The 26178-nt window shown below is 43.2% G+C and overlaps 1 protein-coding gene across 1 annotated transcript in view; it reads right to left on the minus strand.

The window, feature by feature from the left end:
- Window positions 1-26178, minus strand: part of LOC149445356 (uncharacterized) — a 45552-nt gene that overhangs the window by 7121 nt on the left and 12253 nt on the right. Inside the window, exons 2-4 of the mRNA XM_089653885.1 lie at window positions 14952-15040; window positions 10573-10641; window positions 5311-5586 (exon numbers count right to left, since the gene is read on the minus strand). Of these exons, the coding sequence (XP_089510011.1) occupies window positions 5311-5586; window positions 10573-10641; window positions 14952-15040 (434 nt within the window). The remainder of the gene's footprint in view (window positions 1-5310; window positions 5587-10572; window positions 10642-14951; window positions 15041-26178) is intronic.

Consider the following 26178-nt stretch of genomic DNA (forward strand, 5'->3'; position numbering starts at 1 on the left):
GCGGATATAGTGAATGCGGGGTCCGGGGAGAGCGGATATAGTGAATGCGGGGTCCGGGGAGACCAGATATAGTGAATGCAGGGTCCGGGGAGAGCACATATAGTGAATGCGGGGACCGGGGAGACCAGATATAGTGAATGCGGGGTCCAGGGAGACCGGATATAGTGAATGCAGGGTCGGGGGAGAGCGGATATAGTGAATGCGGGGTCCGGGGAGAGCGGATATAGTGAATGCAGGGTCCGGGGAGAGCAGATATAGTGAATGCGGGGACCGGGGAGACCAGATATAGTGAATGCGGTGTCCAGGGAGAGCGGATATAGTGAATGCGGGGTCCGGGGAGACCGGATATAGTGAATGCAGGGTCCGGGGAGAGCGGATATAGTGAATGCAGGGTCCGGGGAGAGCGGATATAGTGAATGCGGGGTCTGGGGAGAGCGGATATAGTGAATGCGGGGTCCGGGGAGAGCGGATATAGTGAATGCAGGGTGCGGGGAGAGCGGATATAGTGAATGCGGGGTCCTGGGAGAGCGGACATAGTGAATGCGGGGTCCGGGGAGAGCAGATATAGTGAATGCGGGGTCCGGGGAGAGCAGATATAGTGAATGCGGGGTCTGGGGAGAGCGGATATAGTGAATGCAGGGTCCGGGGAGACCGGATATAGTGAATGCGGGGTCCAGGGAGAGCGGATATAGTGAATGCAGGGTCTGGGTAGAGCGTTCCAGATGCATTCTGAAAGTGCATTTTTGACACATTTTTGACACATTCTAGTGTATTTTTGATGCATTCCAGTTTATTTTTTCTTCTCTTTTTTTCTTCAATTTAAATAGGGATATGTGTGTTCCGGTGCATTTTGGTGCGTTTTACCGCGTTCCAGTACAGTTCTGTGCAGGAAAAATGCCGCCTGTTCTACTTTTTTTCTGCACCCAGAATGCAGTGGAACTGCAAGCACTGATGTGAACTATGACACTGACAACCATGTCACCGACTTTCTGTGCATTTTGAATGCAGAAAAAAGCAACCAAAACCAATGTAGTGTAAACTGGCCCTAAGGGCTGGTTCACGCTATAGAAACACAGTCCAGATGCGTTACGAATGCGTTTTTGCATGCGTATTTTTGACGCATTTTTGGTGTGTTCTGTTTTATTTTTTATGCATTTTTTGACGCATTCCGTTGTGTTTTTGATGCGTTCCAGTATATTTTTTCCTCTCTCTTTTTCTTCAATTTAAATAGTGTGGTTGTGGTGCATTTTGGTGTGTTCCAGTGCATTTTTGATGCATTTTGGTGGAGGGGGGATTATGGTGTGGGATTGTTTTTCAGGGATTGGGCTTGGCCCCCTAGTTCCAGTGAAGGGAACTCTTAAAGCAACATTTTGGACATTTTCATGCTCCCAACTTTGTGGGAGGAGTTTGGGGGTGGCCCCTTCCTGTTCCAACATGACTGCACACCAGTGCACAAAGCAAGGTCCATAAAGACAGGGAGAAGCCAGTTTGGGGTGGAGGAACTTGACTGGCCTGCACAGAGTCCTGACCTCAACCCCATAGAACACCTTTGGGATGAATTAGAGCGGAGACTGCAAGCCAGGCCTCCTCCCCCGACATCAGTGCCTGACCTGACAAATGTGCTTCTGGAAGAATGGTCCAACCTTCCCATAGACACCCTCCTAAACCTTGTGGACGGCCTTCCCAGAAGAGATGGAGCTCTTATAGCTGCAAAGGGCGGGGCCAACTCAATTTTGAACCCTACAGACTAAGACTGGGGGGCCATTAAAGTTCATGTGCGTGGAAAGGCCGGCTGACCAATACTTGGGGCAATATAGTGTAGTTTGACTAGTTTAGTGTGGTGGAAACTCTAGTGGACTTGCAAGAAATTTTAGATCTACAGCATACCAAGATAAGTTGAGTACATTGTGGGCTCACAACCCTGCAGTAACAGTTTGGTGAAGACCCTTTTCTGTTCCAGCATGGCTGTGACCCTATGTACAAAGACAACTCCATAGAGACATGGTTTGACCAGTTTGGGGTGGAGGAACTGGAGTGCCCAGACCTTAACGCTACTGAACACCTTTCAAATGAGCTGGAAGGCTGATTGTGATCCAGGTCTTGTCCTCATAAAGACATGGTTTGACCAGTGTGGGATGGAGGAACTGGAGTGCCGAGACATCAACCCTACTGAACACATTTGGAATGAGCTGGAAGGCTGATTGTGAACCAGGTCTTGTCCTCCATAAAGACATGGATTGACCCGTTTGGGATGGAGGAACTGGAGTGCTCAGACCTCAACCCTACTGAACACCTTTGGAATGAGCTGGTGGAATGATTGGGAACCAGGCCTTGTCCTCCATAAAGACATGGTTTGACCAGTTTGGTTTGGAGGAACTGGAGTGCCCAGACCTCAACCCTACTGAACACCTTTTGAATGAGCTGGAAGGCTGATTGTGAACCAGGTCTTGTCCTCCATAAAGACATGGTTTGATCAGTTTGGGGTGGAGGAACTGGAGTGCCCAGACCTCAACCCTACTAAACACCTTTAGAATGAGCTGGAAGGCTGATTATGAACCAGGCCTTGTCTTCCATAAACACATGGTTTGACCAGTGTGGGGTGGAGGAACTGGAGTGCCGAGACATCAATCCTACTGAACACCTTTGGAATGAGCTGGAAGGCTGATTGTGAACCAGGTCTTGTCCTCCATAAAGACATGGTTTGACCAGTGTAGGGTGGAGGAACTGGAGTGCCCAGACCTCAACCCTACTAAACACCTTTAGAATGAGCTGGAAGGCTGATTACACTGTTCAACAGGTAAAAAGTTTTGGGCATAAAATTAGCTAATCTTATATAATTTTGGGGTGCTGAAAACGAAAATGACCCTAAAAAATGTTGATTGGCTCTAGTTTCCATGATATATTCACCCATCTAATGACGTAAGCCATTCAAAATTATGATGCAACTTCAGCTGCATATTGCGCAATTGATACTGGTGACCAATAGAAAATGTCATGTATACTGAGATGATGCAATATTAGCCTTTAATTGCATCACTTCACTGCATAAAAGCTGCAGTATCTGTAGCTGATTGGAGTTCGTCTTTACATTTCGTTTTCTGCTTATATAGGCTACTCAGTAATGCCTCGAACTTGTGTGAATAAAGCAGATAATTTCTGCTATATCTGCGGTGAAATAACTTTTATCTCACAAAAAAGGAGGATAACAGGAATGATTAAGAAAGCCTACAACTTGTATTTTGGCTGCAAGATAGGAGACCAGGACAAGAGCTGGGCACCACATATATGCTGCAATTCTTGTGGGACGGCACTGGAGCAATGGTTGAATGGAAAAAAGGCATCTATGCCTTTCGCTGTGCCAATGATTTGGAGAGAGCCAACAGATCATGTTAGTAATTGTTACTTTTGTATGGTGCCTCCAATTGTAAAAGGGCTAAATAAGAAGAAAAAGTTATCTGTGCACTATCCAAATATTCCATCGGCAATACGTCCAGTTCCTCATGGAGAGGGGCTACCAGTTCCTAAAGCATCAGAATCCTTCGTGGTTGAGTCAAGTGAGGAAGAACCTGAAGCGTGTAGTCATCAACCATCAACCTCACATGACCCAGACTTTCTTCCATCCACACCCACTGAACCACACCTCATTACACAAGTGGAATTGAGCGATCTTATCAGAGACCTGGATCTTCCGAAGAACAAGGCAGAGCTTTTGGGGTCAAGACTACAACAGTGGAATCTCCTAGCAAGTGATGTTCGTACGTCTTTCTACCGTCATCGTCAGAAAGATCTGATCCCATTCCTCGTCCAGGAAGGTGATATTGCTGTATGTAACAATGTTCATGGTTTAATCTCAGCCATCGGCGTATGCTATGATCCCGATGAGTGGAGGCTGTTCATTGATGCTTCAAAGGCGAGTCTTAAAGCTGTTTTGCTCCATAATGGCAATCAGCTGCCGTCAGTTCCAGTTGCTTACGCAGTTTCAATGAAAGAAACGTATGAAAACTTGAAAGAGCTTTTAAGGTGCATCAACTATGATGAACATCAATGGTCGATTTGTGGTGACCTGAAGGTGATTGCTATCCTACTTGGACTTCAAGGTGGATATACTAAGTACTGCTGCTTCCTCTGTGAGTGGGACAGTCGTGCGAGAGAAATGCACTATGCCAAAAGAGACTGGCCATTACGCCAGTCATTGCAGCCTGGAGAAAAAAATGTTAACTATCCAGCACTTGTAGACAGCAATAAGATCTTATTACCTCCATTACACATCAAGTTGGGATTAATGAAAAACTTTGTTAAGGCAATGGACAAGAATAAAGCAGGTTTCAAGTACCTGATTAGCAAATTTCCAGCACTTAGTGCTGCAAAAATAAATGAAGGAGTCTTTGTTGGGCCACAGATTCGTAAACTTATTCATGATGATGAGTTTCTTTCTCTGTTGCGTGGAAAGGAAAAGGCTGCCTGGACAGCATTTGTATCAGTGACATCAAATTTTCTTGGAAACAATAAAACACCAGACTACAAGAGAGTGGTAGAAAAACTCATCCAGACTTACAGAAATCTGGGTTGCAACATGTCTCTAAAAATTCATTATCTACATTCGCATCTGGATTTTTTCCCACCAAACTGTGGAGCAGTGAGTGATGAACACGGAGAGCGCTTCCATCAAGACATTGCAGCTATGGAAAGAAGATATCAAGGTAAATGGAGCCCATCAATGCTTGCTGACTATTGCTGGACAGTTGTAAGAGATAGCCCTTTCCTCCAATACAAGAGAAAAGCCAAGAGAAGCAAAACCGACACAAACTGAAGACAAAACTAGTGAGAATCCGAAGTATTAAAATGATTCAACTTAGCTTATGGCTATAATTTTTCTTGGTAATCCTATGCAATATATTATGCCATTTAGGCTTTGTTATGTAGTCAATATCACTTGCTTTATATTTGTGGAAAGACATCTATCTATATAATTATTGTGCATTATGTAGTCATTACACCTATAGTAGAAAACTTTCCGTTTACAGAAAAACTAGAGCCAATTGACAAATTTCATTGTTATATTTGAACTCAGAATGTGAAATTCATTAAGAAATGGATCCTTTTGTTTCCAAAACTGGCAAAAAATAAAAATTTGTTGAACAGTGTTATGAACCAGGTCTTGTCCTCCAACATCAGCACTTGACCTCATGCACGGGTCAAATTCCCACAGACACCTTTATGGAAAGCTGGAAGCTGAAGGCTCTTGTAGCTGCAAAGGAGGGGGAGGGGAGGGCACAACACCCATATTAATACAAAATGCCATCACTATACCTTCATATATTGCAGGTTGGTTTGTCCAGTTCCCGTTCTCCAAGAAGAATTGTGTGTCCTTCAATTCAGTGAGTAGGACCAGGTGGGTTTCGTTGAAGATGTAAACCTTTGATTCATTGTCAGTGCACATTGTAGGCTCCCTGCTGTAGTTTGTTGGTGCAATATCGCAGAAATCCTCCAAATCCTTCTTGACGGTTATCTGAACGTTGTAGAAGCTTTCGTTGGTGGTAAACCTGTACACTGACCATGGTTGTGGCATGTTGGTCACTGGAGAGGCTGAAAATAAAATTGTGTAAAGCTCAGAAGTCTGAGAAGAAGAACACTCTGAAGTAACTGAAACACGATTCCATTGACACTCAGCAACTGTTACATTGTTACTCCGTGAGGAATGTCGAATGCCGGTCCTAATATAGGTCTGCGAGGCCATGGTTTTCTCTGAGTCTTCTCTGTTTCAAGCACTCCTTCATGCATTGACATACCTTCTTTAGACCTTGGTCCATCCGGCCAGTATTGTCACCTGCTGAATAAGCAGTCTCCACAGACAGCTTAACTCTCCAATAAGACACGGCAGTTTCATCCAAAAGTAGTTTTACTTGTTAAAATGCAGAACATGGATGTTCACCAGTCGAATCAAAGTGTGTCCCAACTATGGCCCTCCAGCTGTTGAAGTACTACAAGTCCCATCATGCATCTGCCTCTGGGTGTCTTACCTGTGGTTGTCAAAGTCTTGCAAGGCCTCATGGGACTTGCAGTTCCTCAACACCTGGAGGGCCATAGTTTGGACACCCCTGGTGTAAATGATCAGGTCTTTTGACCACCATGAAGGCTGGAAACTAACGGAGGGAACGTGAGGAAGAAGAGAGGAGGTCTAGCTAAGGACTAAGGGCTAGTTCACATTGGATGCAGTCCAGTGCACTTTTTTTTCTGCATCAAAAATGCATGCACAGTGTTTTCCATGTATTCCATTGGCCCTAGTTCACACCAGTGCAGTCAGTTCCAGTGTGTTCCGGTGGCAGGAAAAAAAGTAGAACAAGCTGCATTTTTTCTGCACAGAATTGCAGTGGAACATAACAAACTGCATCAAAACTGCACCGGAACGGAGTGTGGTGTGAACTATAAGTAAAAACGTACCTGGAATGCGCCTGGAGTGCGTTTTTGTGATGTGAACGGGCACTATACCAACTAACTCATACGTGCGGGTAAACTGGAATGTACCATTTTACAGACATTACATTACAAGTTGCAGTTACACTGAATCTCCGCTAGATGGCAGTTCAAAGGTCCATGGCTGCATTACATGGTTATGAAGGCTGAAGGTGTTTTACCTTCATGGATTCTATGCATGAAGGTAACAAAAACCTTCTGTGTGCAGCATCCCCCCCCCCCCCCGGCTTAATACTCACCTAAGCCCCTTCTCGATCGAGCCATGTGCACTAGAGTCTCGGCTATCCTGGGACTCCCTCTCCTCATTGGCTGAAACAGCAACAGGAACCATTGGCTCCCGCTGCTGTCAATCACAGCCGGTGAGCCAATGAGAAGATAGAGGGGGCAGGGACGAGCCGCAGCTCCTTGTGTGACTGGACTGGAGCAGGTGCCCCTATAGCAAGCTGCTTGCTGTGGGGGGCACCTGACAGGAGGGAGGAGCCAGGAGCACCACTGGGGGACCCGAGAAGACAAGGATCTGGGCTGCTCTATCATAATGCTGCGCCATCACCCCTTATATAACATCATTCAACTCTGGCTCCAGTTCTTGTGAATCGGCTCCTCCCATTTACCGGTAGGCGAACCTAATATCTAGAGGGTGTGCTCTAAATGTTGAGTATTTTAGAGCACAGCATTATGAATAGGGTCTGAGGAAGAGGGGATTGCCCCTCGGAACGCGTCAAAACGCATCAGTAACTTTGAAGCATCATCTTGCTTTGTCGCTCATGATACGCCTGTGTACATTTGTTGTTTGTGAGTGTATTCCACAAGCAAGAGGATGCTTGAAAGTGGCTGACATGTTTCGAGGAGCGATCCCCTCTTCCTCCGAGCCTATTCATAATGCTGCGCAATCACCCCTTATATAACATCATTCAACTCTGGCCGCAGTTCTTGTGAATGGGCTCCTCCCATTTACCGTTGGGTGGACCTGATATCTAGAGGGTGTGCTCTAAATGTTGATTATTTTAGAGCACAGCATTATGAATAGGCTCTGAGGAAGAGGGGATTGCCCCTCGAAACGCGTCAGCCTTTCATGCATCCTCTTGCTTTGTGGGACTTGTGCACCATTTCAGACCATGGGGTGTTGTTGGCCATGATACACCTGTGTACATTGTTGTTTGTGAGTATATTCCACAAGCAAGAGGGTGCTTGAAAGTGGCTGACGTGTTTCGAGGAGCGATCCCCTCTTCCTCAGAGCCTATTCGTAATGCTGCGCAATCACCCCTTATATAACATCATTTGACTCTGGCCACAGTTCTTGTGAATGGGCTCCTCCCATTTACCGGTGGGCGGACCTGATATCTAGGGGGTGTGCTCTACATGTGGAGTATTATAGGCTCTGAGGAAGAGGGGATCGCCCCTCGAAACGCGTCAGCGCTTTCAAGCATCCTCTTGCTTTGTGGGACTCGTGCACCATTTCAGACCATGGGCTGTTGTTGGCCATGATACGCCTGTGTACATTGTTGTTTGTGAGTGTATTCCACAAGCAAGAGGATGCTTGAAAGTTACTGACGCGTTTCGTGGGGCGATCCCTCCTTCCTCAGAGCCTATTCATAATGCTGCGCAATCACCCCTTATATAACATCATTTGACTCTGGCCGATAGGCTCTGAGGAAGAGGGGATCGCCCCTCGAAACACGTCAGCACTTTCAAGCATCCTCTTGCTTTGTGGGACTCGTGCACCTTTTCAGACCATGGGCTGTTGTCGCTCATGATACGCCTGTGTACATTGTTGTTTGTGAGTATATTCCACAAGCAAGAGGATGCTTGAAATTGGCTGACGCGTTTCGAGGGGCAATCCCCTCTTCCTCAGAGCCTATTCATAATGCTGCGCATTCACCCCTTATATAACATCATTTGACTCTGGCCGCAGTTCTTGTGAATGGGTTCCTCCCATTTACCGGTGGGCGGACCTGATATCTAGGGGGTGTGCTCTAAATGTTGAGTATTTTAGAGCACAGCGTTATGAATAGGCTCTGAGGAAGAGGGGAAGAGAGTGTATTTTCTATGACCATCCACACCGCCTAGTGGCCATAATGAAGTATTTACCTGATTGTGATAGTTTAGGAAAATACAGTATTATGACCACTAGATGGCGCTGATAAACATAGGAAAAACCTATATTAGACACATTACGGCTTTATAAATGACAGCTATTCGGTTCTGTTCGGAATTTGGTATTAATAGACCCCTTTGTGTAGTAGTAAAAAAAAGAACCTACAAAGTCCTTCAAGGTGTATGTAAACCCTAAAAATGAACATTTTGGCCCCTTTTGGCCTGTTATTATACCTTTTGAAGGTATTTCATAATAACTCATTGAAAAAAAAACACATGTTGATCCTGCCAAAAAAAAAAAAAATACCTGGGTTTAATAATTCTGTAACAAACAAGTCACATTGTAACCAGATATCTCTACAGAGGTCTACAGAACAACTTCCTTGTATGAGCAGACGAGGAAGTGTTTTGTAGTCCTAACGTGTTTCATGTCCTAGGGTGACAACGTTTTTGTTAGATACAGTATAATGAGTGAACGTTGTCACCCTAGGACAGGAAGTGTGTTACTGGCAGGATCACCAGGTCAAAGTAAAGTAAAAAAGGCCTGACAGAAGAAAACGAATGCAGCCGCCGCATCTAAGGACTGCTATGCTGAAGTATAGGCAGTTGCGTCCCGAGGTAGGTGCAGGGGGTGCGGCCCACACCGGGTGACACCAGACCCACTCCACAAAAAGGTAAGTTGTAAAGCAAGCCGACGATCCCTGCAAGATGGATCCGATCCATCCTGCGGGAATCATCGGTATGCAACCTATACGGGGTGACACCAGACCCACTCCACAAAAAGGTAAGTTGTAAAGCAAGCCGACGATCCCTGCAAGATGGATCCGATCCATCCTGCGGGGATTGGCAGCTTTCTTTACAACTTACCTTTTCGTGGAGCGGGTTCGGTGTCACCCCGTATAGGTTGCATACCGATGATTCCCGCAGGATGGATCGGATCTGCGGATTGGGCAGCATAATAGACCAGACTCCGACCCATTATGCTCAATCCGCAGATCCGAACCATCCTGCGGGGATCCTGGGTCGGCTTGCTTTACAACTTACCTTTTCATGGAGCGGGTTCGGTGTTACCCCGTATAGGTTGCATGCCGACGATCCCTGCAGGATGGATCGGATCTTCAGATTGGGGAGGTTAATGGATCGCAAATAGATCCCTCTGCAGCCAACAATAATAGACCCCTCCCTCAGGAGTAGATCCCTTCCAGAAAACAAATGACCCCCCAGCAACAATAGACCACCATGCAAATATTGATCCTCTCCAGTGACAATAGATCCCCCAGCAGCCAGAAATAATAGACCCCTCCTTCAGAAGTGGATTCCTTCCAGCAACAATTGACCTCCCCAGCAACAATAGATCCCGAGCAGCAACAACAGATATCTCAGCAGCCAGCATCAATAGACCATCTAGCAACCAGCAACAATTTGCCCCTCCCTCAGTAGTAGATCTCTTCCAGCAACAATTGAACCCCCCAGCAACAATAAAGCCTCCATGCAAAAATAGATCCTCTACAGTGACAATAGTGACAATCATCCCCCAGCTGCCAGCATCAATAGACCTTCCAGTACACCCCAGCTGAACAAAATCCTGCCTCTATGTGAACAGTGTCTCAATCCAGAGCACCAAGTGTCATCTCCGTCTGCTGCTTCCTTCCTCTGCTATCAGCTTGAGTCACTTCTGACAAGTTTTCCTGACACCAAGAGAAAAATGGTGACCGGGGAGGGAGCTCCAGCACACAACCTGTGATTGACAGCCTCAGCTCTGTTCCTGTGTGCTGCATGTAGGGGGTGTGTCCCTTCCCTCCAATCAGCTCTCACTGAGCGCTGCAGAGTGTAACTTCAATTTCCATTGGTTTTGATCTACTAAGAGCAAATAGGCTGTTCCCTTAGCTTAGTGAAAGAGGCAAAGGTCTGCTGACTTCCATCATCCAATCACAAAAATACTATATTTTTTCAATAGCTGCATGGACATGTAATACAAATATCTCTCATTATAAATCTACTCACCTTGTGCGCCAGCAGGGAGGATGGAAAACCAAAGGAGCAGCAAACTGATAGAAAATGTCATCGATGTACCTGCCCACCAATGGATAAAATCAATACAAATTACACAACCTGATAATATAATGTATGTAGTACACTGTTTCCCCTATATATAATATCCTCAAATTTATCAAAATTTGATGCGGCATTAATATTTTTTTTAGAATTTTTTTCTTTTTTCGACTGCAACATGGTAGACTCATTAAAATTAAACATTTGTGTAAATGCATTTTATACCCATACAGATAAATTAGGTGTAAACTCTAATCCAATACCATTTAGTTGGCTAAAACATTGTGCATTATGAAAAATTGCTTTTTTGTTTGTTTATTTAAATAGATTTGTTGCCCCTTGTTGCATCACCTGCAGCCTCTTTTCATCCACTTTCTAGGTACATGCACTCCAGGTTTATATTCGATTTTGGTGATTGGATTTACATACACTTCAAACTTAGGATGTCCATCTATACCAGCAAAGGGCAAACTACGGCCCGCGGGCCGTATACGGCCCGGCTGACCTTTTAATCCGGCCCGCGGAGCGTGATACATTGGCTGTCAGGATGTGTGTAGGCGGGGCAGCGTGAGGAACGTGAGGGGAGCTAGGCTCCTCTCACAGTCCGCCCTGAAGACCGGAACGGCGCGGGAACACGGCGAGAGGAACGCGCGGAGCAAAGGTAAGTGAATTGACACAGGGGGGACTTGGGGACTTAATATGGGGGATGAATTAATATGGGGAATGAATTACTATAGGGGGGATGAATTACTATGGGGGATGAATTACTATATGGGGGATGAATTACTATGGGGGATGAATTACTATATGGGGGATGAATTACTATGGGGGATGAATTACTATGGGGGATGAATTACTATATGGGGGATGAATTACTATGGGGGATGAATTACTATATGGGGGATGAATTACTATGGGGGATGAATTACTATATGGGGGATGAATTACTATGGGGGATGAATTACTATATGGGGGATGAATTACTATATGGGGGATGAATTACTATGGGGGATGAATTACTATATGGGGGATGAATTACTATGGGGGATGAATTACTATATGGGGGATTAATTACTATGCTTACTATGGGGGAATATTACTATACTTACTATGGATGACACATACACATCATTCATCTACTCTTGGTCCGGCCCCCAGGTCCAATATATGAACCCATTGCGGCCCTCAAGTCAAAAAGTTTGCCCACCCCTGATCTATACTCATCCGTGACCAATGAAAATAACATCTTTTCACTTTCATTTTCTCAACCTCATCCAACCCTAGTTTCACTAAGCTTGAATTCTGTTTGCTGTTCCCCATTAAAACTGGAACTGTGAAAATAATACCCAGCCACCTGGCTTCCCCTCTGCATCAGCGTTGTTGCTTAGGCATTAAACCTTGGCCTTTGGCTTTTGGCTGGTCCCTCAGCCCATCTCACATAGAACCTTTGTGTTCCTGTGCCCCTCTCTCAGCTTACCCAGCTCCCCTGGATCTCTCATTCATTTTATTGCAAGTGCCTGTTGTATGGGCCCACATCTTGGCCTCTTGATAGGGAATCTCCTGATACCCCAGGATCTCTCAGTCCACTGGGACCTCTAGGTTCCCTCAGTCCTCTGGACACGCTTAGTCATCTAACTTTCAGTCCTCAATTCTAGTTTAGCCGTTTCGGCTCTCTCAGCCTACTGGACATGGAACCTCCTGTCTTCCGCATGGAGTACTGTCTCCTGAGTAGAGCAGACCTGTCTGCTAATTGGAACTCTGAAGTCGATTGTTATAAATGCTGTGCACACCTGTACACAAGAAGACCTGGACAAGCACACCCGGCTTTCTTGACTCTCTCAGCCTTTTTAGTTGCAGTTACCTGCTGCATGAGCCCATAGCCTAGCCTCCAATTAGGGGATTTCCTGACACCTCAGGCTCTCTCACTTCTCTGAGACCTCTAGATTCCCGCAGTCCCCTGAACGTGCTCAGTCATCTCAACTCTCTCATTCCTCTAGTCTCTAGTACGTCTGAGGTTTACCCATTCCTCTTGACTTGCTTAGTCATCCTAACTCTCTCATTCTTGTAGTCTCACTTAACTGTCTCAACTCCCTCATCCATCTGGAAAGGGAATGTCCTGTATCCCTGAGACCACTAGGTTCTCTCAGTCCTCTGGGCTGACTCAGTCGTCTTGACTCTCTCAATCCTCTAATCTGGTTTAGCCATCTATACTCCCTCGGACATCTGGAAAGGAAATGTCCTGTATCTAGCATGGAGCTCCCCTGAGACCTCTAGGTTTCCCCATTCCTTTGGACTTGCTCAGTCATCTCAAACCTATCATTCTTCCAGTCTTAATTAGCTGTCTCAACTCCCTCAAACATCTGGAAAAGGAACCTCTTGTATCTAGCATGGAGCTCCCCTGAGATCTCTAGGTTTCCCTGTTCTTTTGTACTCGCTCAGTTATCTCAACTCTCTCAGTCCCCTGGGACCTTTAGGTACCCTCAGTCCTCTGAAATCACTCAGTCATCTTGACTCTCTCAGTCCTCCAGACTTGTTTAGCTGTCTCAACTCTCTCAACCATCTGGAAAAGGAAACTCCTGTATCTATATCGTGGTGTTCCCCTGAGACCTCTAGGTTTCCCCAGTCCTCTGGACTTGCTCAGTTATCTCAACTCTCTCAGTCATCCAGACTCACTTGTCCCTCTCATTTCTCTCAGCCTTCTGGAAAAAGGGACCTCCTGTACAGGGGCGGACTGACAACTCATGGGGCCCCCAGGCAATAGGGATCATGGGGCCCCTGTGTCCTTGCCCACACTCAAAGCACACCCAAAAAAGCCTATAAAAGGTACCAGGGGCATTTCATGGGGCTCCCTACTGACCCCGAGCCCTCGGGCAGTGCCCGAGTGCTTAAATGGTCCGCCCCTGCTCCTGTATCTAGCATGAAGTACTGTCTCTGAGCAGAGAACACCTGTCTCCTAGTGGGAGCCCTGAGCTATGCCCGAACCCGTTATTATATATATATTATAATGGGTGTTCACACCTACACACACACACCCTGCTGGTCTCCTGCAAGACCTGGACACTGGATTGGAGACTTCTTTCCTCCCAAAGCTCTTCAAAGTCTCCAAACTCCAGAACCCAATATGGGAATACCAAAGCCTGGAGAAAACCAAAAGACTAGTTACCTCTGCTCAAAATCAATATTCTGGAGCCCCGCATTCTGCTTTTGTGTGAGTCCTATGTCACTTTTACCTGCACTTTCACAGTGGCAGGGCCTTGCATTGTCACTATCTATCTATCTATCTATCTATCTATCTATCTATTAGCTATCTATCTATCTATTATCTATCTATCTATTATCTATCTATCTATCTATCTATTTTCTATCTATCTATCTATCTATCTATCTATTATCTATTTATCTATCTATCTATCTATCTATCTATCTATCTATCTATCTATCTATTATCTATCTATCTATCTATCTATCTATCTATCTATTATCTATCTATCTATCTATCTATCTATCTATCTATCTATCTAATCTATCTTTTATCTATTATCTATCTATCTATTATCTATCTATCTATCTATCTATCTATCTATCTATTATCTATCTATCTATTATCTATCTATCTATCTATCTATCTATCTATCTATCTATCTATCTATCTAATCTATCTTTTATCTATTATCTATCTATCTATTATCTATCATCTATCTATCTATTATCTATCATCTATCTATCTATTATCTATCTATCTATTATCTATCTATCTATCTATCTATCTATCTATCTATCTATCTATCTATCTATCTATCTATCTATTATCTATCTATCTATTATCTATCATCTATCTATCTATCTATCTATCTATCTATCTATCTATCTATCTATCTATCTATCTTTTATCTATTATCTATCTATCTATCATCTATCTATTATCTATCTATTATCTATCTTTTATCTATTATCTATCTATCTATCTATCTATCTATCTATCTATCTATCTATCTATCTATCTATCTATTATTTATCTATCTATCTATCTATCTATCTATCTATCTATCTATCTATCTATCTATCTATCTATCTATCTATCGTATCTGTACCTTATGAATTGCATATCCTCTTATGTTTTTTAATTTGTCAGGCTTTTTACATTTTATAGAGCAGTGCCTGCCGAAGTATTTTATTTTATTATAAAGGAATACCTTGGATTCTTTATGGTTTTATGACATTTCTTTGCTGAAGTCCCTAAGAACATATGACTGTTGTGAGCTGGGGAGCTCGGGTCAATGCCAACCATGTCCCATAAATTGGTCTATACCCTTTCTGTTATTTCCTTTTACCTTTTACAGCACGCATTGATTCCTTTGTGGTTTCTGAACAATATCCTTCATGTTCCTTTTCTGTTTCCTTTACAGTTGGGTTTTGGTTTCTGAAACAAGAGTTCAAATTGGCAACTCCAAGATGGATATACACTTCATTTCACTAAAATATAGGCTTTCCATTACTTGAAAGTAAGTATATTGAACCTTTTTATTGTGGTCGGTAGTTCTGCTTTGGAAATTTTCCCTCGTTGTGTGTTTTGACTATTACCAGGACTGAATTTAGGAGAAAATCCAAAATTTTGATTCATCAATACCAGAAGAGAAGATGGGAAATTTTCCATAAGAAATCCTGGAATCCTTCTACTGGCAAAAACTTTTTAAGGGCTCACGACGCGTGCGCACGTCCTACCAGGGCCGCCATTCGCAGTCTCGGCTGTCAATCACCGGGTCTTGGCTGGTGACTACTGTCCGGCACCCGGTGATCGCCGAGTATTACCAACGGGAAGAGAACTGTATGTAAACAAGTTCTCTCCCCTGTCAGCTCCTGCACACTGCTTTGTATGGCTCTACATAGCAGATCCATACAAAGCAGTTTGCTTACAGTGGAAAGCACACACACCGCCCCCTAATAAAACAGCACACAGTTAACCCTTTGATTGCCCCAGATGTTAACCCCTTCCTGCCCAGTGCTATTAGTACAATGTCAGTGTTTTTTATTAGCAGTGATCACTGTATTGGTGTCACTGGGGATGTCAGTGACACCAAGATAGTTCCCCCCAGTGTCAGAATATCTGCCGCAGTCCCGCTATAAGTCACTGATCACCGCCATTACTAGTAAAAATAAAAAAATAATTCAGTATCTATACCGCCATTTGTAAATGCTATAGCTTTCCCATAAACCAATTTATTTCCACGTATTGGGAATTTTTTTTTAGCAGACATGTCGCAGAATACATTTTGGCCTAAATTTATGATGAAATTTGATTTTTTAATTTTTTTTACTGCACATGCTTATTAGAAAAAAGTTAAAAAATAAATTTTTCCCAAAACTGTCTTTTTTTGTTTACAGCGCAAAAAATAAAAACACACAGGCAATAAAATACCACCGAAAGAAAGCTCCATTTGAGGGGGGGAAGAAGGCCATGAATTAAATTTTTAACTTTTTAAAAAATTTAAAAAAATTGTATTTAGCTTTTGGGCTTCTAAATATGTTACCCATAATCTCATTGAACAAAAGTGTAAAAATGGGCAAAAATGGACATAAATGGGCAAAACTAAGCAGTCTGTCTTTAGAGTTAACACAGCGGGATTGTGGTGGTGCGCTCCCTCCGCATAGCGACGCCACTGGTAGGCAGCTGATTTGGCTACAGAAAGGGGGGGGGGGGGGAAGGCCATGAATTCGTTTTTTAATTTTTTAAAAATTAAAAAAAAAATTTTAGCTTTTGGGCTACTAAATATGTTACCCATAATCTCATTGAACAAAAGCGTAAAAATGGGCAAAAATGGGCACAACTAAGCAGTCTGTCTTTAGAGTTAACACAGCGGGATTGTGGCGGTGCGCTCCCTCCGCATAGCGATGCCACTGGTAGGCAGCTGATTTGGCTGCAGAAAGGGGGGGGGGAGCGATGCGTGTTTCAACAAGCTGTTCTCCTTTTTCCTTCTTTTTTTGTATAAACTTTATTTGAAGTGCACAAAATCATTCATATCACCACACACCGGCTCGGTACTTTATTTGGTGACTAATGGGACCTTCATGTGCACTGCAATAAAATTCAGCATGTCTGCATTTTATTGCAGTTCACTGCACCACCTCCAGGCAGCACCGCAGTGTGGAAAAGGACACAGAAAACAATTGTTTTCTGTGGGTCCTAGTGAGGACCACCGGTTGCCCATGTTGAAGATGTCGGTGTCTGGGAGAGAGGATGGACTGTGGTGAGCACACCGCTGGATAGTAGGACAAGTGAGTGGCTGGAGAGACTGGAGCTCTGCTCAGGGGCAGACTGACAACTCATGGGGCCCCCGGGCAATAGGGGATCATGGGGCCCCTGTTTTCTTGCCCAAACTCAAAAAAGCCTATGAAAAAGGTGCCAGGGGCATCTCATGGGGCCCCCTACTGACCCTGGGCCCTTGGGCAGTGCCCTAGTTTCCAAATGGTCAGTCCGCCCCTGGCTCTGCTTTAAAAAAAGCAAATTAAAAAAAAAAAAATGCAGCTATACACACACTCCCCCCCCCCCATGTACTATATATGAGGCCCTACGTGCACATGGCTGTCTGCATTTTACTGAAAATATGCACATGATTTTTTCTGGAACAAAGTTCCTGTGTAAATTATCAGTTAAATACTTGTGTTTAGATTATTATTTTATGTACTGATATAGCGCCATCAATTTACATATATATTGTACATCCAAATCAGTCCCTAACCCTCAAGGGGCGTACAATCTAAGGTCCCTAACCCTCAAGGGGAGTACAATCTAAGGTCCCTAACCCTCAAGGGGCGTACAATCTAAGGTCCCTAACCCTCAAGGGGTGTACAATCTAAGGTCCCTAACCCTCAAGGGGTGTACAATCTAAGGTCCCTAACTCACATTCATACATACACATACTAGGGCCAATTTAGACAGGAGCCAATTCACCTACCAGCATGTCTTTGGAGTGTGGGAGGAAACCGGAGTACCCGGAGGAAACCCACGCAGGCACAGGGAGAACATGCAAACTCCAGGCAGGAGGTGCCATGGTTGGGATTTGAACCAATGACACTAGTACTGCCAGGCAGAAGTGCTGACCATTTAGCCACCGTGCTGCCCACTCGATGAAATTAAATAAAGACACATATGCGTTTAAATGTATAAAATATTAGTTTTCAATTTTTGTTCTATGTCAGCAGTATGTCTAGTTTATATATCTAATTCTATATATTTATGATTTTTTTTTTAAATTTGCATGCATATATGAGTATGTGCCTATACCAGGGGCGGACAGACCATTTGGAAACTCAGGCACTGCCCGAGGGCCCGGGGTCAGTAGGGGGCCCCATGAGATGCCCCTGGTACCTTTTTCATAGGCTTTTTTGAGTTTGGGCAAGGACACAGGGGCCTCATGATCCCCTATTGCCCGGGGGCCCCATGAGTTGTCAGTCTGCCCCTGGCCTATACATCTGTTCCCACATGTAAACATGCATGTCCTCAGGTGCAGATTTTTCCATTTTTAGTTATGGATCTGTACATGTTTTCACATCTGTGTGCATATCCCCAATTACAAACAATACACCTGCATTCAGATCTGTAAAGAAATAAAAACACGTGGATTGCAACTTTTACAGCCATGTGCACAAGGCCTTGCAGCTCTGAGCACGTTGCTGCATTACAGACCTGTACAGGGGCGGACTGACCATTTGGGCTCTTGGGCACTGCCCGAGGGCCTGGGGTCAGCAGAGGGCCCCATGAGATGCCCCTGGTACCTTTCATAGGCTTTTTTTGGGTGTGGTTTGAGTGTGAGTGAAGACACAGAGGCCCCATGATCCCCTATTGCCTGAGGGCCCCATGAGTTGTTAGTCCGCCGCTGGACCTGTATACAGCGGTGTGCATTTTCCCATAGACAACAATGAGCCTGTGCTCAGATTGCTAAAAAAAAAAAAAAACTATACATAGTTATTACATTACATACAGTACATATTACAAATATGGCCTTTTTTCATCCAACAGATGACCTTAATTTGCACGCAGCTCTTATTCTCATTTCCTGAGATATTACAGATTGTTAGGATTCTAAGCAATACAAAGTAGATGCAAAGTAAATTAATACAGTGACACAAACACACGATAGATGTCAAATGAAATAATACAGCTAGAAAGATATAACGTGATATAAAAAGATGCAACATAGATACTGCGCAATGGTAAATAATACAGTTAGAAGGATACAAGTGAAATAAAAAGATAAAAAAAGAAAATACAAAGTTAAATATTAGAGTTTGAAAGATGCAAAAATGAAATAAAAAGAGGCAAAGTGAAATAATACAGTTAGAAGGACACAAAGTAAAAAACAGATACAAAGAAGATACAAAGCGGAATAATACAGTTACGTAGAAGGAAACAAAGTAAAAAAGAGATACAAAGAAAATACAAAGCGGAATAATACAGTTAGAAGGACACAAAGTAAAAAACAGATAAAAAGAAGATAGAAAGTAAAATAATACAGTTAGAAGGAAGCAAAGTAAAAAAAAAAAAGATACAAAGTGAACTAATACAGTTAAAAGGACACAAAGTAAAAAACAGATACAAAGAAGATACAAAGTATACTAATACAGTTAGAAGGACACAAAGTAAAAAACAGATACAAAGAGGATACAAAGTGAACTAATACAGTTAGAAGGACACAAAGTAAAAAAAAAAAAAGATACAAAGTTAACTAATACAGTTAGAAGGACACAAAGTAAAAAACACATACAAAGAGGATACAAAGTGAAATAATACAGTTGCATAGAAGGACACAAAGTAAAAAAAGAGATATAAAGAAAATACAAAGCGGAATAACACAGTTAGAAGGACACAAAGTAAACAACAGATACAAAGAAGATAGAAAGTGAAATAATACAGTTATGTAGAAGGACACAAAGTAAAAAACAGATACAAAGATGATACAAAGTAAAATAATACAGTTGGAAGGAAGCAAAGTAAAAAAAAAAAAAAAGATACAAAGTGAACTAATACAGTTAGAAGGACACAAAGTAAAAAACAGATACAAAGAGGATACAAAGTGAAATAATACAGTTGCATAGAAGGACACAAAGTAAAAAAAAGAGATATAAAGAAAATACAAAGCGGAATAACACAGTTAGAAGGACACAAAGTAAACAACAGATACAAAGAAGATAGAAAGTGAAATAATACAGTTATGTAGAAGGGCACAAAGTAAAAAACAGATACAAAGATGATACAAAGTGAAATAATACAGTTAAAAGGACACAAAGTAAAAAACAGATACAAAGAAGATACAAAGTATACTAATACAGTTAGAAGGACACAAAGTAATAAACAGATACAAAGTGAAATAATACAGTTATGTAGAAGGGCACAAAGTAAAAAACAGATACAAAGAAGATACAAAGTGAAATAAAAAGTTGGATAACTAAGGATACACACAATAGCACACAAGGCTCTTACTTACAACATTGCGGAGCGTTGCTCACTCATCTGCCTCATTAGCTGTCTTGCATCTTAGTATATGAAAGGGAGCGGGGCAATGGATTTGAACATCACTTCCGTGGTGGCAAGATATCATAGCCAAAAATGTTCTCTGCAATGATTATAAGATTCATCTCCAACTTCCTTGATATAGACTTGTGGTTTAAGCTCAAGGTCGAGATCGAGAACCATAAATGGTCTCATGACAGGCAAAGCTTAGAAGTGAAACTTGTGGCTTGTACTTAAAGAGAAAAAACTCAACTCTTGTCTGCACTACCATAGATGTCATCTGAGACATGACAAATACTGGCATTTTATTTATTTATTGTAACGTATCTTTCAAACCACTTTGTTCCTGCACTGTCATTCCCTTCCTGCCCATGCCAATCTTGCACCTTGACTGAAAATTTCGAGCTCATGCAATTCTGTACCCGTATGACATTTTTATTGTTTTTTGTTTTTTTTTGTTTGTTTTTTTTTACACATATAGAGCTTTCTTTTGGTGGCATTTAATCACCACTGGTTTTATTTTTTATTGCTAAATAAATGAAAAAAGCCTGAAAATTTTGAAAACATTTTTCTTCATTTTCTGTTATAACATTTTGCAAATAAATAATCTTTTTCATGATAGGCCAACATGTATTCTGCGACATCTCTTTGGTGACAATAACCCAGATCAGTGTATATTATTTAGTCTGTAGGAGATTTATAGAGTCCACAAACTATGGGATATACGAGGGGTCTTCAAAATGTTTCTGCACTTTTTTTTACTCTAATATAATGAAATAAAAGTTTGGAAAATCAATCAGTCCTGATTAACTGATGGCCTATCTCATTTCTTGAGGCCCGGAAATGCCAGAGCAGCACAAATATCCCTCAAATTATCCCTTTTTGGAATGTAGATAGTATGAGGTATTCAGTAAGAGGCCTGGTGAGTTTTTTGAAGTTGTAATTTTTTTGCCACAATTTTTTGGAAAATTAACCGCATGCCGCCCAGCCACTGTACATGTACGGCGGCAGGGCGGCACTGGTAGGCAAAATGACGTTTTAAAACGGACCCCGCAAAACAGGTAGGGGGCGCCCGCCCTCCCTGTCCCGCGGGTGTCCGCAGCGGGTGTCAGCCGCCGGGTCCCGCGATGAGCTGTCATCACTGTCACAGAGCAGAGCTGCATTGTTTACACACAGCCTGCTCTGTGACAGTTCCCCAACAAGCTGAAGAGGGAGAGAAATTCTTCTCTCCCTCGATCAGCTCCCCCCTCTCTCCCCCCATCCAGCACACCCCCCCACCCCCTAGTAAAACACTCCCCTTACACAGTAAACTCCTAAAAATGTTAACCCCTTCCTCCCCAGTGACATTAGTTTTTTTTTCACTGATCACTGTATTGGTGTCACTGGGGATGTCAGTGACCCCAAGTCAGTTCCCCCCCCCCCCAGTGTCAAAATGTCCGCCGCAGTCCCGCAGTCCCGCCATAAGTCGCTGGTCGCTGCCATAATTCACTGATCGGCGCCATTATTAGTATAAATAAAAATTAAAAATCCCAGTATCTTTCCCGCCATTTGTAAACGCTATAACTTTCACGTAAACCAATTAATTTACACGTATTGGGATTTTTTTTAGCAAAGACATGTCGCAGAATGCATTTAGGCAGAAATTTATGACTAAATTTGATTTTTGCATTTTTTTTACTGAACATGTTTTATAGCAAAAAGTCCAAAATATTGTTTTTTTTTCCTAAAAATTGTTAGCCTTTTTTTTTATAGCGCAAAAAATAAAAACCGCACAGGCGATCAAATACCACCAAAAGAAAGCTCAATTTGTGGGAAAAAAAGGATGTAAATTTAATTTATGTACCGTATTGCATGACCGCGCAATTGTCCGTTAAACTAGCGCAGCGCTGTATAGCAGAAAAATGGCGTAAATTGCAGTATCTATCCCATAGTTTGTAGACGCTATAACTTCCACACAAAGCAATCAATATACACTTATTGGGATTTATTTTACCAAAAACATGGAGCAGAATACATTTTGGCCTAAATTTATAACCAACTTTGAGTTTACTATATATTTTTTATAGCTGAAAGTAAAAAATATTGTTTTTCGTCAAAATTTTTGGCCTTTGTTTGTTTATAGCGTGAAAAATAAAAAGCGCACAGATGATCAAATACCACCAAAAGAAAGCTCTATTTGTGTGAAAAAAAGGACGTAAATTTTGTTTGGGTGCAGCATTGCATGACCGCGCAATTATCAGTTGAATAAGTGCAGCGCCGAGTAGCAAAAAGAGGCCTGTTTTTTTTTCACATTTAAAAATAAATGTTTTGCATTCTGTTACCACTGCAGTACAGCATCATCCTATTACTGGCGTGGTGGAGATCAGAGACAAAGACTGGTGACAGTATGAAAAAAAAAATCAAATTTGTAAATATTTTCTTCTTTTTTTTGTTAGTTTTTTTCTTTTTTAAAACATTTTTTACACACTGTGACCAGAGCAATACAGTGTTACCACAGTAGCACTGTACTACTCTGGGGAGGTGATCAGGATTTTTTTTTAAAACACTACGATTGCCTATGAATGCTTATAACAGTGAATTTCACCGTTACAAGCAACAATTTTTTCTGAATTAAATCTATTCATTCAGTGTTTACTGTTGTGATTAGCTGTGATTGGACACAGCCAATCACATGGTACAGATGGGCTGTGATTTGCCTTGTTTGGGCTATGTGATCACTATGACCAATCACAGAGATCAACACATTAGTACATAATGAATGGCGTGAATCAAAAAAGCCATTAATACTGTACAATTGTCATGTGATCTGCTGTGATTGGTCACAGTGATCATATGGTACTGGCAGTGGGTGACAGATCGGACTGGAGAGAGACCCAGTCTTGCGGGGACAGCACATGGCATCCACCGAGGATAATAGGGCTCCTGCCCATCAGCACAGCCCAATGGTCATCAACACAGTTCGTGCTCCTCCTTTTCTTTCCTCTCCTTTCCCCTTTCCCCTTAAATTTACATCCTTTTCTCCCAAAAATTTGATTGGCTGTGCATTTTTTATTTTTTGCGCTATAAATAAAAAAAGACCGACAATTTAATAAAAAAAAAAAAAAAATTTACTTTTTGCTATTAAACACGTCCAGTTAAAAAATATTTAAATATCAAATTTCGTCATAAAATTAGTCCAAAATGTATTTTGCTGTCGTGCAAGAAAAAAAAATCCCAATATGTGTAAATTAATTGGTTTACGTGAAAGTTATAGTGTTTACAAATGGCGGTATAGATACTGGATATTTATATTAGTAATGGTGGAGATCAGCGACTTATAGCGGGACTGTGGGACTGCGGTGGGCATTCTGACTCTGGGGGAAGGGCCGTATCTAATCTGTCTGCTGTGGGGGTGCAGTAAAAAATGTCATGTGAGGATGCGAGGTCAGCAGGGCAGAGGATAGGGTCAGCAGTTTGTAGGGCAGTGTACAGGTGGTTATCAAAGCAGTGTATAGGAGGCAGCAGGGCAGTGTGCAGTGGGTCAGAAGGGCGGAGGATGAGGGCAGTGTACAAGAGTCAGTAGGGCAGGGGATAGGGGTCAGAGGGGTAGAAGATGGACCAGTAAGACAGAGGACAAGGATCAGCAGGGCAGGGTACAGGGGGTTAGCAGGTATGAGATCAGGGGAAGGCAGAAAGGAAGGACAGGATCACATCTGGCAGAGCTCCCGGGCACTCAGTAGAGCTCCTCCTTCCCTACGCTGCTCACAGCCCGGGCACTCAGCAGAGCTCCTGCTTCCCTACGCTGCTCACAGCCCCGGCACTTAGCAGAGCTCCTGCTTCCCTGCGCTGCTCTCAGCCCGGGCACTCAACAGAGCTCCTCCTTCCCTATGCTGCTCACAGCCCGGGCACTCAGCAGAGCTCCTCCTTCCCTACGCTGCTCACAGCCCGGGCACTCAGCAGAGCTCCTCCTTCCCTATGCTGCTCACAGCCCGGGCACTCAGCAGAGCTCCTGCTTCCCTACGCTGCTCTCAGCCCGGGCACTCAACAGAGCTCCTCCTTCCCAGCGCTGCTCACAGCCCGGGCACTCAACAGAGCTCCTGCTTCCCTACGCTGCTCACAGCCCGGGCACGTAGCAGAGCTCCTCCTTCCCTACACTGCTCACAGCCCGGGCACTCAGCAGAGCTCCTGCTTCCCTACGCTGCTCACAGCCCGGGCACTCAGCAGAGCTCCTGCTTCCCTACGCTGCTCACAGCCCGGGCACTCAACAGAGCTCCTCCTTCCCTATGCTGCTCACAGCCCGAGCACTCAGCAGAGCTACTCCTTCCCTATGCTGCTCACAGCCCGGCACTCAGCAGAGCTCCTGGTTCCCTACGCTGCTCACAGCCCGGGCACTCAGCAGAGCTCCTGCTTCCCTACGCTGCTCACAGCCCGGGCACTCAGCAGAGCTCCTCCTTCCCTACGCTGCTCACAGCCCGGGCACTCAGCAGAGCTCCTGCTTCCCTACGCTGCTCACAGCCCGGGCACTCAGCAGAGCTCCTGCTTCCCTGCTCACAGCCCGGGCACTCAGCAGAGCTCCTCCTTCCCTACGCTGCTCACAGCCCGGGCACTCAGCAGAGCTCCTCCTTCCCTACGCTGCTCACAGCCCGGGCACTCAGCAGAGCTCCTGCTTCCCTACGCTGCTCACAGCCCAGGCACTCAGCAGAGCTCCTCCTTCCCTACGCTGCTCACAGCCCGGGCACTCAACAGAGCTCCTCCTTCCCTACGCTGCTCACAGCCCGGGCACTCAGCAGAGCAGACTGATCTGCTTCGTGTCTGGCTTGCTACTACAGCTACACTGCCATTCTAATCAGGGAATTTCACAGGTTAGAACTGTAATATAGCAGCCAGCTATGCTCTGTGTAGGTGGAGGCTGTGTCTGTAAAGGTTATTTAGAGTTTATGGCGAAGACAACAAACTGCCCCCCCCCATGTGTGAGCATCATGTCTCAGCAAAAAAAAAACCCGTCACTTATCAGCACGCTCACCCCCTAAGCAAAAATTACCTCTGCAAGCTATGATTCTCCCATCCTGTCATTAGAGCGCTCCTCTACACAGCAGATGAGAAGGGATCGCTCTTACATTGGATCGTTCACACTCTATCCTTACCTGCAAACAGCAGCAGAACACATGTGTAGGGGTCGGGTACAGACAATGTGCAGCACGATTAATGAGCGATCTCTTCGCATCTGCGCTCTTATGACTGAAAATGAGAGCACAGCACGCCCCGCACTTCCTGCTGTCTGGCGCTGACGGTTGTCCTGTTACCTTTTCACCTCACTGTACCACGTTGCCCTCTGCTTCTATTATATTATATATATACACTGTATGTTGAAATGCGTTTTTTATATACTACAAAACATATGAAAAATATTTTCAAAAATGTGTATTTTTTAAATATATTCTTCAGATTTTTTTTTAACATATAAAAAGTCATTTTAACATATATTTGTAAATGCATTCCAAAAATGTAGAATAAATGTATTTTTAAAGACATACGGTATATTTGAAAATGCGTGTTTTACTAGGGAAACGTGCTGCTTTGTATCGCTCTGCTGTGCATGTCGGTGCTGACATGGGAGAGACATGTGTTGTTTACACACAGACCTCTCCCCTCCAAAATGGAAGAAAAATATATTTTAAATATATTTTTAAAATATTCTTCCCAAATATATTGACATATATTTGAAATACTACAATTTTGGCAATATTCAATATATTTCAAAATATATTCGTACATATAAATGTATCTATCGATAGATGGATAGATAGATAGATAGATAGATAGATAGATAGATAGATAGATAGATAATAGATAGATAATAGATAGATAGATAGATAGATAGATAGATAGATAGATAGATAGATAGATAGATAATAGATAGATAGATAGATAGATAGATAATAGATAGATAGATAGATAGATAGATAGATAGATAGATAGATAGATATGAGATAGATAGATAGATAGATAGATAGATAGATAGATAGATAGATAGATAATAGATAGATAATAGATAGATAGATAGATAGATA

Source organism: Staurois parvus, unplaced genomic scaffold (assembly GCF_062004578.1).
Source record: "Staurois parvus isolate SC_StPar_1 unplaced genomic scaffold, SC_StPar_1.0 ptg000726l, whole genome shotgun sequence".
Classification (NCBI taxonomy): Eukaryota; Metazoa; Chordata; class Amphibia; order Anura; family Ranidae; genus Staurois; species Staurois parvus.